This window comes from Parambassis ranga, chromosome 12 (genome assembly GCF_900634625.1).
Source record: "Parambassis ranga chromosome 12, fParRan2.1, whole genome shotgun sequence".
NCBI classification, from domain to species: Eukaryota; Metazoa; Chordata; class Actinopteri; family Ambassidae; genus Parambassis; species Parambassis ranga.
Genome location: NC_041032.1, coordinates 10001580 through 10019046, shown reverse-complemented (window position 1 = coordinate 10019046; position 17467 = coordinate 10001580). Strand labels below are relative to the sequence as shown.

The 17467-nt window shown below is 41.6% G+C and overlaps 1 protein-coding gene across 5 annotated transcripts in view; it reads left to right on the top strand.

The window, feature by feature from the left end:
• Positions 1–227: 227 nt before the first annotated feature.
• Positions 228–17467, top strand: part of LOC114443566 (mediator of RNA polymerase II transcription subunit 13-like) — a 60012-nt gene continuing 42772 nt past the window's right edge. For all 5 annotated transcript variants that reach the window (XM_028417730.1, XM_028417733.1, XM_028417732.1 and 2 more), the window contains exons 1-2: positions 228–1607; positions 13997–14234. In XM_028417730.1, coding sequence (XP_028273531.1) covers positions 1536–1607; positions 13997–14234 — 310 coding nt within the window. In that variant the 5' untranslated portion in view covers positions 228–1535. The remainder of the gene's footprint in view (positions 1608–13996; positions 14235–17467) is intronic.

Genomic DNA, 17467 nt, shown 5'->3' with positions numbered 1-17467 from the left:
AAATCCCAGTTACAGCAAGCGACAGGCACGACGCATCCAGCCTCATCCATCATATCACAGATACTTAACAGTACTGTAATCCCAGACTTTGATCACGTGAGCGCAAACTTGGCCAAATGGAAAGGCGAGTCTCTGTAGTACGCTCTTCCGACCGCCATTACATTACAATGCGTGGTGGGCTGGACGATCGTGCGCGAAGAAAAAAAAAAGAAGCTCCAGCGCTTCGCGTAAAACAAACAGACACAGAGGGCGAGAATGACACATTCAGGCTACACGCACACCTCTTTAGCAGTATGCTCTCTGAGATAAACAATGAGGAAGGAGTCGCCGCTGAGGAAACCATGCACATGTTGGAGGATTTAATTTTCATTTCTCCAGAAACAAGAGGATACGCTCAAGACAAAATCTGCAGCATGCAACATATTCTTTATGTCAGTGATCGGCGCCAGACAAGGACGCTCACTTTTGCTTGAACTGTACATTCAAGAAATCCCATCTTCTGATGATTTGTGTTTTTTTGTGCAACACTGAGGCTGCTGTGGCCGTGAGAGAGGACGTTTCGTAATGATATAAAACTGAAAGGAAGGAAGGATTTTTTCAAACCTCCGTCTACAGTCGCCTGCTTGTCGTTTTCCTGGTGGTGGAGTGTAAGAATAGTTGTTCTTGTCTGAACGGTTTTGACTCATGATTGGGGTTTTTTTTTTAACTGGGAACCCGCTCCACTTTTCTTCTTTTTGTGTGTCCGCCCTGCCACGGAGAGGAGCACTGGGGGCTTTTTTCTTTTTTAGCGACCCCTCGTCTGTGCTGCGTTTTTAATTCAGGAGCAACAGAGGGATTAAACATTCCTGCTCGCAGCGCCTGTTTGTGTGTGAGACAGACTGGGTTACATTGTGAGAGGAACGGTTTGTGGCAAGAAAGAAAGGCTATAAATAGCACATGCAATTCTCGAAAACTATCACAAGTGGTGCATCAGCTTGTGGAGCAGACGGAATCAGATATCCTGCATGTAATGTCTCGCCTCTTGAGTTGATTGTTTTCCAGGGCAGCTTATTATATTTAAAGAAGTTTTGACTCTTTAATTTGACATTTTTGTCGGAGGGGTGGCTCCTCTTGGCGTGGAAGAGAGGAGTCATTTTCCCATGGATTATGGTCATTTAATGATAAAACTATCTGCGGAGGAACTGCTTTGGATCTCGCTCTGTGTATGGATTGAAATGGATACATTTCTCTGCTTTGCGCCGTTGACAGTGATCAGATTTGGAATCGCCTGACCTGGATTTTAACAATGTTGTGATCCCCGAACGCACTCCTGGATTTACACCATTACAACAGATCTGCTCGGGGCTTTATGGATGCATATTGCACTTCTTTTTGAATACGCCCATTCCTCTAAGCGACCATCCCGAGTCTATTAACCGGACCTCTTGTGAGGTTTGCTCTATAAAGGGGGACCGATTTGTCAGCCCTGCTCGGTGTTTGGTACCGATGTAGGATTTCGACATGCCCTGCGCTGACGACCCCAAAGGCGGACGATTATGACTACAACGGCGAATTGGGTGGCTAACGGGGCAAGCCTTGAGGACTGCCACTCCAACATTTTTTCTCTGGTACGGTATTAATAAATTATGCTTGTCACAGACACGCGAGGCACTTGATTGACAAGTCATAAGACCGTGGGAGGCACGCGTAAATGTGTGTGTGCTGTACAAAGGTGAACCAATTGCTGATGTTGTTAATAGGTAATCATTAACACGGTATAGTGGTCCAAAAAAAAACACCACTTCCTCCCATAATAATCAATTTCAGCCTTAAATAAACCAAAAAACTTTATAATCATATTTCAAGCTCTTAATTTGTAAAAACCTACTTTTAAATGGCTACACTTGTATTTGCAGTTTTGGCTCTGGTTCAGCAGATAAACACTCATTTCCCCCCTTATTAAGAGCACAGCTTCTCCATCCACTCTCCTCTGTCCTTCCCTTTAAATAAGCATTTTACTGGAACTCTTGTTGCATTGCCAAGGAACTAACTTGGGGAGAAGGCTGCACATATTTCTGCAGCCTGTGAATAAATATGATTTTTTTCTGATCTTCAGCAAAGAGTGTGTGGATATACAAACAAATCTGAACACATTTTATAGTATGCAGGAACATAAAATAATTTAAAAAAAGAAGCACATGTGGAAACTGAACTTTTACATTTGACAGTGCATTGACAGAACTTACTAGTTTTGAGGGTGGAAGCGACTGAGTGGCACGTTTTCACAGTTTTCATCCTGTAATCAGTGAGTTAACTGTCTTACTACAACAGGCAGCCAAGTGGAAAGGCATGCAGTAGACTGAGCTCAGGCACAGGCTGCAGAGTGCCACAACAACATAGGGGTCCTGAGGGCTTTTTACGTGATGGTGCAGGTTGTTGACCAGCAGCAGCAGCAGCAGCCAACTACAAACCAAAGATACATAAGCACTGCCACGAGCTATGTGTTTTCCTCAGCATACTTTTCAGAAGAAAAAAAACAACCCTGGCTGTTCTTTCTTCTGGTATTTTGCACTAGTATTCCTGGCTGTAAAAGCAGTGAGCAGTGAGCAGTGGCTATTCAGAAGCGTCTTGTTGTGAATATCTGTGCACTGGCGCTGGAAGCTGCATTCCAGCATCAGATGTCTTAAATTTTCTCTGCCTGACACAATAGAAAACAGTGATTGTACCTCTGTCACCATCTCATTCCAGGCTATTCCCTTGTGGAAAAAGCTTTCATTCACTCGCCGTGGCATTATTGGCCATCGTGAGCATCCCTTTCAAACTGAGGGAGAAGGAGACTATCCATCACCTGGCTTGTTGAGAATATTTATGACTGGCTGGTGCCTCAGCGGTTACTCACTGGCAGGGTTCCTGCAGGGAAGTCCAAGTCAGGACAAAAACTCTAATGACACACCAAGTGTCCTGGTTAGAAATTATGATGGAGACAAAGAGACAGCGATGAAGAACTCATCCTTATGTTGAGACAGATGTGAGACGGAAGAGCTGTAAAAATCACTGAAGTTGTGCAATCTAGAAGTCAGCAATGCTTTAATTAGAGAAACTAGTGAACACAAACTAATTATAAAATCTATCTGTGACGGCATGAGCTGCAGAAATGACAAGAGGACAGCCTCTGAGACATTTTTTGACCTTCCCCTGCAGGTCATATTAGCTGTGTTCTTAGATAAAGGTCTTGTGGCTAAGCGGTAAGCGCTTTGGTTTGACAGCCTGTTAAACAGCATTCCAGCATGCATTAACCTCATCCCTCGCACAGATTTGCTGGCTGTTATTGCAACCTGCAACAAGCAAAAAAAAAAGCATATAGGCTTTATGGGGGTACAGCCGATTACTGTTATGCACTTTGAGGCCCATGTCAGATGCCTGGGATCACTGCAATCACACAACCCACTAAACCACTATCTTGTGTGCTGGTGATTATCCATCTGTGACTGAAAGCAAACGAGACCCCTGTAAGTGGGGGAAAAGGGCTGGTGAGCTAAGTTGGAGTGTCAGTGAAAGAGGGAAGGGTGGAGGATGAGAGGAGAAACAGGAATGTTTTCAGCTGTGAGCAGAGTGAGAGAGAGGCTGAAGGACTGCAGCAGAATCTGTTTTCATTTTAGGAAAGTATTATGACTGATGTGCATTTCCTGACTGCTAGCCTCAGCCTATTTGAGAGAGAAATTGAGAGTGAGACAGAGCAAGAGAGAAAATTAAAGAGGGAGGACGTAATGAGAAAGAAAACATCATCTTTCTGTGGACTGGGCAGGTTCTTGTAACGCAGAGTCCCAGCTTGAATATGAAACACAAGGAGGAGACAGTTAAGAGCCTCACAACACAGGAAGCCTTACTCTGTGTGTGTGTGTGTGTTTGTACCGGGCAGACTCAGGAGACAAACTTCAAACACCCATCATATTATACACACACGGAGATGCATTCGCAAACACAAGCACAAAGAGAGGAAAAAAAATAAACATACGCACACAAACACATGTATCACAAATGTAACACACAACACACACGCTCCACTTCCACCCACTCTTGCATTGAACATACACACCACATGTCTCATACTGTATCTGGCCTGTGAATACATTCTATAGCCAAATGATGCAGGCTTGTACAAACATAGGTAGAATGCAGAGACCTTAATTAGAGGACCTCTCCTGTCCCCTCGACAGAGGCGCATGGAGTGTAACACTGGTAATTAAGTGTCCTCAAGTAGAGGTCTAATGTGATCAACTAAGAGGTACTCATTAGCAAAACTGTATTCCAATGGAGTTTTAGCATGTATAATGATGATGCTACTGTCTTCCATGGAAATGAAGTGCTAAGAGACAAGGCAGAGGGGATACCATTAACAGCAGTGTCTTGATTTATGGCAGGTGAGTGGCCGCGGCTTGTAAGAAGAAGCAGGTAATCAGGAGTGGTGCCTTTTTAATGTAGGGTGTTTGCATTTCCTCATTATTAATGGTAGAGGGTATCGCAAGGATGCTTAGCTAAGGATGTGAGAAAGAAGCAGTGGCTGGATGGAGTGTGTGTCACAGTCTGCTGAGCCAGGGTATAGTTGGAGAGGTCATACATAGCTTAGAATTAAAGTTTAAATGTTGCCATATTATTGCTGATGCAAAACTATTCGGATGTCTTATTAAGTAAAAAAAATATCTCAAATGAAAACCGTCAAATTGTGATTTAGAGCAATTTCACTTTGAGTAAATATATGGAAGAATGATCGCGAAGCCCATCTTTTAAATATAATTATCAGCCCTGTATGTGTCAGGCTGTAGCTCTTACACATACTGTTGCAGAAGAATAAATGAGTCTGGCTAATTAGCAGCTTATTGTAGAAGCATAAGGTTAATGCACTGCGGTAGTTTTTAACAGATGTTAAACGTACCATAGTAACGCTGCAGATCTGAACATGTGTACAGTATACGTTCACTGTTTTGTGGACTTATGTCTTTTTGAGAATAACAGAGGACTAAAGCACAAAGGAATAAGTTAATCAGACGTTGTTGGTTCATATGTCGTTTTTAAATGGGTTTTCCTATAGATTTATAGACCTATGGCACTTGACTGTTTTAGGATTCAAACAGCTGGTTTCTGTTAGTCAGATGCAGGTCACTTTTGTATTCCTCACTGTTTCAGTCAGACATTCCTATGACAGTCACAGAGGAATCTGTGGTGTGCATTCAGTATTTGATTGTTGATTGTTGATTGTCTGACCTCTCTGAAAATACATCTTGTTCAGACCTATAAGGTTGTTGTGGTTTTTGTGCATGTCTGAAAGGGGCTTAGCTGTAAAAACTACATGACTGATGTCATGACAGCATCGAGGAGAGGATCAGTCCAGGTTTCCAAGGCAGCATCCCAGTCCTCTGCTGCAAGCCCTTATGGAGCATCTCCATCTGGTTCCTTCTCACTAGACAGTCTACCCCCTACGCCCAACCTGTGCTTTTGGCTCTGCTCTCTTGCAGTTTTAGCGCTGGCTTCACCTATGTGTGGCACCTCCCACTAATCTGCCCCTGTCACTGCTGTGGGAATCCCTTGTCATCCCAATAGGACTCATCCCGTTCAGCAGCCCACCTGTGTGAACATGGTGCTCTGTATGTCAGAGACACACACAGGTTTGCTGCTACAACATAATACCTTCTAAATGAGCGCTGGTGTGGGTTAGCCTCCAACAGAAATAGGGGTAGTTGTATAAGTTGGAAACAGGAAGACAGGAACCTCTTCCCTCATACATGTTTTTACTACACATCTCTTTTCTAGTAAATTCTCCTGTGTGTAGCCATGGATCTTATCTGAGCAGCAGGCTTGTCAGAGACCTGCCACAGAGGTGAAGAACGGTTCAAAGACGGGCAAAGAGGGAGGGAGGAAGGAACCACCGCTGGTCCCGGAGCTGGAAATGGGACAGGATGGGCAGGAGTATTTTGGAGCACGGTGGCTTGAGTGTGAAATATGTAAGCCCCGCAGTGCCAGCTGTGTTCTATTCTTAGCGCCCACTGGTGTTCCTGCATGTGTGTAGGGCGACAGAAGGCTGAGTGGGGAAGAAGGATTGGCAGGAATGGGCAGTAGCTGGTAACTGTGATAGCTGGAAAGTTAGCTAGTTAGCTGGCATACACTGATGAGATCTAGAGAAATGCAAATTAACCAGATTATTGTTATTACCAATTATTAACATTATTATTACCATTATCTGTAAAATACATTTTGATATAGTTTGAATTTTTGTTAGTCGTGGTGGAGCTAATAGTTACTGTTCTCCTAATAAATTTAGTGATATATTAAAGTTAATAAAATGGCAAGTACCAAATGTAAAAATGACAATTTAGGAAGGAGTATTGTTATTTAACCTATATGAAAGCTGCATTCACAGCACTACACTGCCCCCTCTCCATGTGGCTCAGACGTAATCTCACCTAATGCTATTGTTTATTCCCTGCTTAATGACACCAATTTGCTTCAAACTATTAGACTTTGGATGTGTGTCTCCGGATTCTAAGGCATGTTGCCTGATAAATCCAGAAACGGATAAAACCCATGTTTTATGATGCTGTGTGTTTCTGTGCCATCACAGGGGAGTTCTGGTCTTTGTCTTGGGGAGATCTGTTTGCAATCTCTTCACCTGACTGCAGGCACATTGACAAAGAGAATTTCTTTAAAGGGAGATATTGCCCTGCTTGTAACTGGGCAAATATTTTCTGCAAGCCAGACAGCTTTGCCAATATCATGGTTGGCTGGGATTCAATTGCAGTTAGAGCACACTTAGGTTAAAGGGTGTCTCATAGAGCTGCAAAACTAGAGTGGGGAGAGAGAAAACATTAATGTTGTCTACTGTGCTGTTGCAAATTCTAATTATCATGTGTTCATGTTCCATTGAGAGATTATCTGCGACCAATCAGACGGGTACTTGATGAGAACAAACACATTATGTGCAGACTGTTGATTCACAGCCGTTTGTGGTGCATTGATTCTCCCTGCTCTGCCAAAACGGCGCTCTCTCTCTCATCTTGAATTAGGCAGACACTCATGATTTTTCAGATGCTAATGAAAATTTGTACAGCTCAATTTCAGCCCTGGCTTGCTTCACAGAATAAATGGACATTGCAGTACAATAGTGAGCCACAAAAGGGTTTGATAGAGTATTTACCAGACATGACTGACTGAGCATGGAGCCATGGGGCCGAGTGTTTAGGCAGGAACCTGCCATGGTACCACTGTATGCTTTGTAAAGACTGAATGGACACAAAAGGAGAACATAAGATTGTGTGTGTGTGTGTGTTGAAGTGCAGTGAACTTTTAAGGTAAAATCTTCAACTGGCAAGACTTACTAGAAAGTAAATAACAGATTACAACCAGCAGCCAGGTGAGGTACAAGTTGGAACCTGTTCAGGACTTAATATCTTAGACCTGTCTCACACACACACACACACACAGTAGTTTTGATTCTTTATATTTTGTTCATGTAGTGTGTGGCACTACCAAGAAAAGTCATGCTGGCTTATGCAGGGGTGTCATTTTATCTGAAATAGCATCCCTGTGGAAAAAATCAATGCAGGAAATTACCAGCCAAATGAGATATTTTTCATACTGCTTATGCTTCATTTGCCCAATTTCATGAACAATCACACTATTAACTACTTGTAGTCATTTCAGAAGCCTCCATGCAGTGCTAATTGTACAATTACTGCACTGAATACAATTTTTTAGTACAATTTAAATCATTTGCTCACTACAGAAACTCAGTGAGTAATCCTATACAGCGTTAATGTTCAGCTTTGAGCCCATGGATAGCAGCTGGCATGAGAACCCATGGAGGGCAGGTGAGGTGAATGTAAGAGTACAGTAAGGAGCCAAAGAGTGTGAAATGGTATATTTTCACTGTAACCCTGGAGACAGAAATCTTAAAACTTGAATTCCTTCCTGAATTCCTACAGATGTTGTATGTTGCCTAGCAACTGTTTTTTACTCACTCTTTCTCTCTCTTTGTGTCTTCTCAGTTTTTCTGTCTTTGTCTGCATCGTTCACTCATTTCTTTCCTCCCTTTGGCTTGTCACAGTTAATTATGTTACAACAGAGACATAAGTAAAGCAGAGACTGGTTAATTTATTTGCACGTTAATAATTTAGACTAAGCAGGACCCCAGCTTTAGCCTGTCCCTTAATGCTTTAAAAGCAGCCCGATGCTGTAGCTTTGTGTTGTTTTATGTGGCAAATGGCTGGGGATCTTGTCTTTCAGATGCAGCAGCACCACCAGTACACAATGTCTCACTATCCTTATTGGTCTTCCACTGCATTCCTTCCTGTAGCTCCTGACTCTCTTTGTGTCAGGTGAGAAGTCATGGCTTGATGGAGGCTTTCCGTGGTGTGATTGGCAGGTCTATCCGTCACTCAGCCCTGGGGACTCTCCCTGCTCTAATTAGGTCGCTTGGCTTGCTCACCTCCCAGGGCTGGATGCTGCAGCAGAACACAGATCAAATGACAGTCCCTTGTTTTGTAGGGACTTGTAAAGGTGGTGGCAGAAGGCAGAGGAGAGGCATCTGTTTAGTGTCTGCAGCCCCAGAGGCCTTCTTTCTACACCTGTTTGGTGCTTTTGTGTCGCTCGCACTTGCTCACAAGTGCAGTAACGTGCATCGCTCTTCATTTGTGTTGTAAAATGCCAGAGGGGAGTACGACTCCTTGTGGGTTAATTTGATTTCAGCGGGTTAATTGATGAAGGGGGAGTCATTGTGCGTTCTGATTTCCGCCACTGGCTCTCCTAACTGGTGACTGGTGACTCAGTGTTGACTTAGTATCACAGCCACACAGCTCATGTCATCTCTGTTCCTATTTATTTGTCTTTTTCCTGCTGCAATGTGTCAGCTCTGATGCATTCAAGGAAAAGGGTGTCATTAAAGTTGTAAGATTCAGGCCTGTTTTTTTGTATGTGTGGTGCTACTGTTACTGTAGTAACAGCAAGGATGGTTTTATACAGCAACTACTGTATGTGTGTGCAGTACAGCCAAATAAATTCAAGTGGTAACAAATACTCATTATTTCACCTTTTCCATCCCGCCCTGAGCTGAGGCGATCGGATTTCATGCAGCAAATGATGTGAGCACTTTTTCATACAACAGCAGACCACTGTAAAATGATGAGGGGTTAATTACGGTACTTCTACTGCCAACCCATTTCATGTTTTGTTTGGATTTCTTCGTGGTCAGTGTCAAATACATTTTGTTCCCCTGCTCTTTCTCAATAACAACAAAATGTATAAATTGCTTTTTCCTGTTTTTTTTAGTGAGGCGGATATGGGACAGCTAAATTACAAGAAGACAATGAAAAGACACATGTACTGATTGGCTGAACATAATGACAGGATAAAATGTTGTTAGAAATAATTTCTTTTCCTTATCCTTTGACATTGACTTAAAAAGAAGTGCATTCTGTTGTGTGTGTCTGATAAAGACAACAAGTCTTATCTAAAGGCACACAGGCATCGCAAACGATCTGAGCTCACCCCAGATATTGGCAGCTTGTCAAGTATCTAAACAGATTTGATGTTGATGAGAAAGCTATGCCACTCTGACAGAGTAAGTGTTTTGCATGTGCCAGAAAAGGTAAAACTGCTGATACAAGCTGTCTCTCAATTGCCTAAAGTGGCTCCTCTTTGTCAGACTATCAGACTCTGAGGCTCTTGTGAGATTCCTAGAGCATCTCTCTCAGACATCATGCCCTATATGCTTTCTGTCAGCTTTGATAGAGCATTAGGCACCTCTCTGCTTAGATGCAAACTTAAACAATCACATCAGCAGTAAGAAAAGCATCTGTAAAGCTTCAAATTTTAAACACATACCCAGACTACATTTTCCTTCTCACTTATATGTATAAATGCAAACACTGCTCTTTTCTGCATCTTTATGTATTAAATTCACCCTGTTAACCTACACGGAAGTGCTACACAAACATACATTCAGCTGCACGTTGACAAAGTCAAGAGGTCCATTCACAAGTTTTATTAAGAGAAAACTGAGAAGAGCAAAAATGTTTTCCGACTGCTGGAGCATTCCTGAAAAGTGCGTGTCAAGTGTGTTTTCCTCCCAGCATCGCTATCTGAGTAATGAACGTTTCCTCTTCATTGTAAAGCTCCTGGGCTTTAAACAATATGCAGTATACATGTTTCAGTCTTGTGTGTGTGATTTTGTGTGTGTGACAAACATTTTCAGTCCCAGGGAAATGGGATCCTCTTTTCTGTTAAAGTCACATGGTTGAGACTTTATTCAGTGCTTTCTGTTTGCACAACGGATGCTAAAGATTAAAGTACTGACTTCCATATTTTCTTTTGATTACAAGCACATGCCTGCTGCACTGAGGTTGACCTCTGGTTGGGAGACAGAGTAGGGTTTGCAAGCTCAGTTCACCTTATTTTCAGGAAATGCCTTTTTAACTCTGTCTTTTAAAGTTAGACAGAACGTAGAATAATGAAGAATCACCCCCCTTCCAGGAAAGATTGAACAACTTCCGTTCTAAGAAATGGAATAAACAGTCTAGTCTGTTCTGATACAAAAAATATTCTGTCAAAAATGTGAATTGCTTCTATCTGTTCTGTGTTTACTAGACAAAAATACACAAAGACGAAAATACAAAAGCAAAAGAGGGTGTGTGAGATACTCCGAGGTGTATTCAATAGGCATCCGTGGCAGTGAGAGAGTGTTGAGAGATGAGAGCGAGAGTGGAGACGAGAAAGATAATAGAGGTGAGAGTAAGGTCAAAGCTTTGGTCTGTCTTAGAAATTGAAGGAAAAGCTCTTGTTTTTGGTCCTGGACTCAATCAGACATTGAACCAGCCAACCTACAGAACAAGGGGCTCAGAGGAGGGCAGGCTTTATCGACAGCGAAACAAAATCCACGTTCTTTTTCTGTCTTGACCCGTTTGTCTTTTTTGGTGTTTAAAAGACTCAGAGCCTGCTGACTGCAATAATCTTTGACTTGGTCTTTGGTAACTCTGGAGGATGATGAGGAATTTGTCGACAGTCAAACTAAATGCACCATAATCAAGTTAGTTTCTCTGAAAATCCCCATTAGATGATCTTTTTTTCTATTATAACACACTTTTGCCTCATTTATTGCTTTCACGGCAAATAGTCGTTTTAATTTTTTTCTCTGATTGGTCAGTCTAATCTCAGATTAAGGTTTGCACTTTAGCACTTTTCTTTGAAGTCTAACAATGATGGGATTATAGCGTTTTTTTTATTTGCATGACAGGATTTTACACTGATTTGTTACTGAAGTTGCAGAGATAATGGCTCTGCTTTCACTTTCACTGCAGATTGAGTTGTGTTATTTAAAATTAACATGCTTGACAGGATTTCTCTTATGTGTTACAAGCGATAATTTATTCATACAGATATGAGCATTCGCTCTTTGTTAGCGCTGGTGTCTAACTTCAGTCTGAGAATTGCCAGTAGAAGCCACCTACAGACAGTCAGTGAACAGAGTGAACTAAGGGTGACATTTCACATATAGAATAGAAGTACACACGCAGATAGACGGGCAGATCTTAGCTGTCATTGCTGAAAAAATAAGTGGACATCAGCAGGAAAATATGTCTGCCTTCTGATGCATGTCAGTGTTTTTGAGCACTTCTGGTCTGCACATCATCACAGCTGCTGTGTGTGTGTTTGTGCATGACAGTGTTTCAGTGCAGGCATGTGTGTGGATCTGCCTGCGAGCATGTAACTTGCAGCTCTGTTCCTCTTCCTGAAACTGTGCCACAGCTAATCCTCCACAGGAGTTCAGCGGGGTGTTAGGGTTTCCACATAGTCAACAAATGCATAGCACGTGTGTTTTACACAGCCACTGGCCACTTATTTTACCATATAACACTACTGATTGAAGAATTGATACTGTACCTTATACTGCTGTTCCAAACATATGAACAGAATATTTTTTTGTACAGTTTCCCTGCACTTGAAAATGAAAGCTGCTTATTGTTACTTTCTGTTTAGCCTTCACTCTGCAGAATAATGCATTGCATGTGCAGCGTTTGACAGTTGGAACCTGGTTTCACATTCATTCTGCAGAAAAGGAAAGCTTAAAATAAATCATGACATTATGAGCAGGGGAGAGCCCAATAGTTAAGATGTTTGAACAATAAATATTAATTTTAGTAAAAGTAAAGTAAAAAAGGTTAAATTATATTAAGTTCTTGTCAGGATGGGCCTTTTAACATTCAGTTCACAATAGAGTGTATGTTTTGCTCTACAGACAGCTGGTATGTCTTTATTGTGAATATATTTTCTGACATTTTTTTCTCCTCATCGTCGCTCCTCCTGATGCAGTAGCAGCAGACAGCTGTGCCAAACAGTGAAGGAACTTTTGACATTGACTGGGAGTGACGAGGCAGTGCAAGCAGATGTCTTCCTCTTTGCTTTGGGACAAACAGCATCCTTGACCTTGTCATGGCTAATTTTAGGGCTTGACTTATCACGGTGCCAATGTTTATGTGTTTCATTACACACACTTTCATTACAGGACGGACATGTTTGTAATTATGGGTGCATGCTGCTGTTGGGAAGTTCGTGGGAGTCATGTGCATATCTCGGTGTGCATACTCACTTTTATGATGCAGCAGTATACAAATATGTGGTAAAATGTAATGTGAGCATGGTGATAGGCTTTGTTTACATATACAGATTTCCTCTTCTGAGGCCTATGGTTAGATTTTAGGATCTGATTTGTACACAGCCCTTCTACTTTTGCACACATAAGCATCCTTTGGTTGACAGTCATCAAAGCTGTTCAGCCTCCTCTTCTTACTCCACTCAAAGACACTGCAGGCTTTAATTTCCTTTGAGCTGCTCCTTTCTACCTGTCACTGTGTTAAAGTGGGTCAGTATTTTTCTTCTCTCAGTTGGTCTTGGATGGCTCGGTGCCCGGGCCAGTGTGCCAAACATGATCCTCACAGCTGGGTGAACACAGGGGAGAGAAGAGGAGGGCAGTGAGAGATTTTTCCCCCCCTGCCTGCCAAATCTCTGTCCTGTTCAACAATGCCTTTGTGCATTCAGTTCATTCATGCACAAATGCAAACACAAAAGACACAAACAAACATTAAAAAAAAAAGTTTCCAAAGCAGACACAAGCACCACAGGGTGGCAAATATTTTCATGTTTTTGGTTGTTTACCTGTGCATTGTTCACTGTTTTCTGGCTCTGCTGAAGACGCTTGACTCATTTGGCTCATTAGTAAAGTGTTGTTCACACCCAAGCCTACAAAAGGCAACGTAAACAGCTATCATCTCATCAGATTAAAAGGAAAAGTTACTGGGCCAGTCTCCAAGCATTGACCCTGACACTGTTTCCTCTTCTTGTGTCTCTTTTACGCTTGTCTCACTCTGTATTTCAATGCCACGTCTCCTGTAGTATTTCATTCATGTGTTCTACTCAAGGCCGTCCTTTAGTCTCCGACTTTTCTCTCCGCAACCCTTTTTCATTCTGTTTTTACACCAGCAGCAGCAGCAGCAGCAGCAGTGTATGAAGGTATCAGTTAAATAACCTCAACACAGTAGGGAGACGTTAAATGAATTTACACATGGATCATAGCTGTGTAACAGGAAGACAGTGAAAATATAGCATAATTGGACAGTGTCTGTGCAGTTATTGATTGAATCAGCTTTGTCTGAGGTGCTCCTTTATGTGAAACATAATATCAATGTGCACATTGAAAACCGTGCTTCACACCGCAATCACATTATGGATTTTTGCACCATGTTTGTTTTTTTCACCTACTCCATGTCAGATAAATACAGTTTTTTAATAGCATATGAGCGTATTTTTGATCTGATCAGTTATTAATTCATGTATTGCTGGATGGCTTGGCTCAAACTTTAAACTTGGGTCCACAGTGCATCCTCACTTGAGTTTGGTGTTAATTGCTGCGGGTTGTTGAATGGGTTGTTCATGGCTGCATTATTTTAATCATCATTCTTCTCTCTTCTTCCAGGCGGAGTTGACAGGCATTAAATGGCGTTGCTACAGCTTCCGCAGTGGCGGAGAATATGGGCCGGTGATCTCAGCGCCGGCCCAGGACGACCCAGTTCTGCGCAGCTTCATGCGCTGCATGGAGGCCAACCTGCTATGTGTATGGCGACGCAAAATGAAGCCTGGTGCTAAGGAGCTGTGGATCTTCTGGTGGGGAGAAGAGCCCAACCTCTCTGATGTCATTCATCATGAGCTGGACAGTGAGTAAGAGGGTGAATGAGATGAAGGATGAGCCTCTCTTCTATCCATCTTAATTATTTTTCATCCCGTCGCTCTCCCTTTGTGCTCTGAAAGTTTAGGTTAGAGGCTTGTACAGTCTATACAATGTTATGGCAGTGTTTTACTATGTTGCTTTGGGTGATATAGACTGAGGAATTATTATATGGAATACAGTGATTTTGTGTTGTGAAATCTGTGGAGTGTGTTCCACTAGTAAGTCGATGTTCAACATGAATCAGAGCTGTACAAGCACCAAATAAATTTTATAGTGTCGCATAATGCCTTTACATTATACATGAGCTAGCAGAGCTAAGTATTATGTAGATTTAAGCTGTTTGTGTAAGATGTGCGGGGCACATTGATCTGTTTTGTTTGCAGCGGCTCTATTTTCAAGCCTCATATAGGCTATGTCGCACATATCTGAAAAGTGTTTGCTTTGCAACTCATATGCTACTTCAGGACTATCACTATGATGAAGCACACGGCAAAAGAGTCGCCTTTCCCTGCCAGTATTTACTGTGTGTGGGGATGTGTGTGGTTAGTGAAAATTACACTGAGATATCTCACTTGAGAGACTGTTGCTGTCAGCAGTATTGTCCCTATTTATAGAAACATTTGCATTATCTCACTGTGCACGTGCGTAGAAGTCTAACGTATTGACTAAGCCTCGGGAAGACAGGGAGAAGAGGAAACAGGAGAGGGATTATATTGAGTTTGGTTCAGCAGAACAACAGCGGTGGGGTGGGTAGTGGGGGGTGAGCAGGAATATTGGATGGAGAGGTTGAGGCAATAGTGAGAATTCCAGTCTTCAGTTGCCTATTAAAGCTGACTTGATGTGAAAAAGGCCTTACAGGCAGTGTAGTAGGTATCTGACAGATGTTCTTACTGCTGCTGGGGAGAGCCCTGTTCTCTGCACAAACACGTGTAATAGAGAAAGACACACTATACATTTTAATCCAGTTGTCTTTGCATCACTATGAGGAAAGATAACGTTTTTATTGCTGTAGCTACATCATCCTACTCTAATATGAAAATCGTCTTTTTTTAAGCACTCATTGATTTTCAAAAGATCTATGGACTTAAACATGATGTGTCAGTGTGGTGAGAGCAGTGGCAGCAATTAGGCTTTCAGAGCAGAAACTGTCACAGCAGCAGTGTGAATTTTCAGCATTACCTCACCAATTTACAAGCTGCTGAAAAACGGCAGCCGAAAACATTGATTATATCTCTGTTTGAGTTGCACACCGAGGGCCAATAAACTTGATAATAACCTATTTAAGTACATTTTATGGCTATTGATTTCTTACTATTGCAGTTGTGTCATTAGTCTGGGAGTTTTGTCACTGTTAGATGGTATCCATATAGACCGTGGAGATGTGTTCTGTAAATGAAAATAATAAGATATTTGTGTCTCCTAGTGTTAAACAAATAGTTAACCCTCTGAGTCCTGGTTAGAAGTTGATACTGAAACACGGCCTTTGTGCAGTTGTAATACAAAAGATCATAAAACAAGAACTGAAACAAATGAGTCAGTGCGTGAAACTTGTTTTTCAAAGTAACAAAGGTCTTACTAGGAAAAATATTCCACAGATATTTTACTATTTGCATTTTACAACCTCCACAAACCAGTTTTTCAAAGTACTCTGCACATCAACTGAACCTGACTGCTAGTTGCAGTGCAAGTGAGTCACACTTTATAGTTGTTATGTTTTTAGTTATGTTTTTTTTTTGTTTTTTTTTTTTTTTTTTTACAGAATCCTTGCTAAATATTTTGACTCAAAGGGATGTTAAAATGCTAATATAACAGAAACAAACAAACAAAAAACTCTGGACAATCATTTAGTGAATCAAGGAAACATGGCTTGAGATTTTACACACAGGAAGAAACACAAAAAGAAGTGAGAGAGCTGCTGGAAGCATGTTCTCACAGTGAACACACATTCAGGTGTGGGGTTTAAAGACAAATCACAGATATTCCCCTTGTTACAATTTATTCTAATTTGTAGAAAATCCAGCTTTACTTTAATTAACGTTTAGCAACTCCTTTTCAAGTGCTATTTTGCTGTGCTTAATAGGAATTATACAGGGAGACCTGTGAGATTTTATAAGAGAAGCAGAGAAGTCTTAGCATCATAATTGTATGCAGAATGTGTGTGTGTGTGTTTGTGTGTTGTAGAATAAGACTGCACACACAAGCTCTTCATAGCTAGCCAGAAAGAGATAAAATTAGTTAAGATACTGATGCCAGAAGACAAACACAAACAGTCTTTGACTTGAAGGATGGTGGTGTTGACTACTTTTAACTCAATCACGTTGCTTTCAATTAAAATCACATGAAGCCCGGGGAGACTGACAAGCAAGAAGTGACAGAAACAAATGAATGACTGTGAGGTTGTGCTAAATGGTTAGTTGTACTTATATATGAGAGAAGAACTGACCATTTATGTCATTTTACCAGCAAAAAATGTATAATTTTCTGCCTCTTTTCACCGTACATTACAGTAATTTAATAATCTGGAAGTTTACAATGAAGGAGATGACATTTTTCATTTTTCTTGAGCTGCAATTCAATTAATTACTGTCAGTTGGAGCTAAGAATGTTGCGTTTGAAGGGCGGAGCTTCATCAGTTACACATTAAGACAATCAATATGTGAAAAGATTAGATCAGCTGGTATGTTTGTTTAGTTTTATGTTATGTGTACACAGTCAATCAGGAAAGGCAGATAAGCATTTCACTCTCTCATATTTGCTCTTGCTACATCCTGTCAGGGAGCTACAGACCTCTCCCGCTCTGCCTGTCCTGCTTTTCAGTGGCCCATTTGATGCTTTGTGATCTAAGGTGACAGGGCAGATTTGGCTGACTTCCCTGAGTGCATTTGTTTTAATGGGTCATAAAAGCTTCTGCAAGCAAAGGGGGGAAAACTCATCTGATAATAAATGTAGTGATTATGGTGGCTTACTGTTAAATGGTTAAATTAATCATAACTTTGAGACAGTAGCAGAAGTGTGTGCAGCCATGATCAAGTGTTACCCATCCTCCCTCAGTGTACTGCAGCTCTCAGGGATATTGTCTTTTCTCCAGTCAGACGCGTTAAAGCATCATGTTCAGCTCACGGTGACTTTCTCTTCTTTACATCAGACGGCGCTGGCCTGTAATGTATGCGGCATATTAAAGCGCAGTGTGGGCTGATTACAGTTTGTGAGGAAACAGGA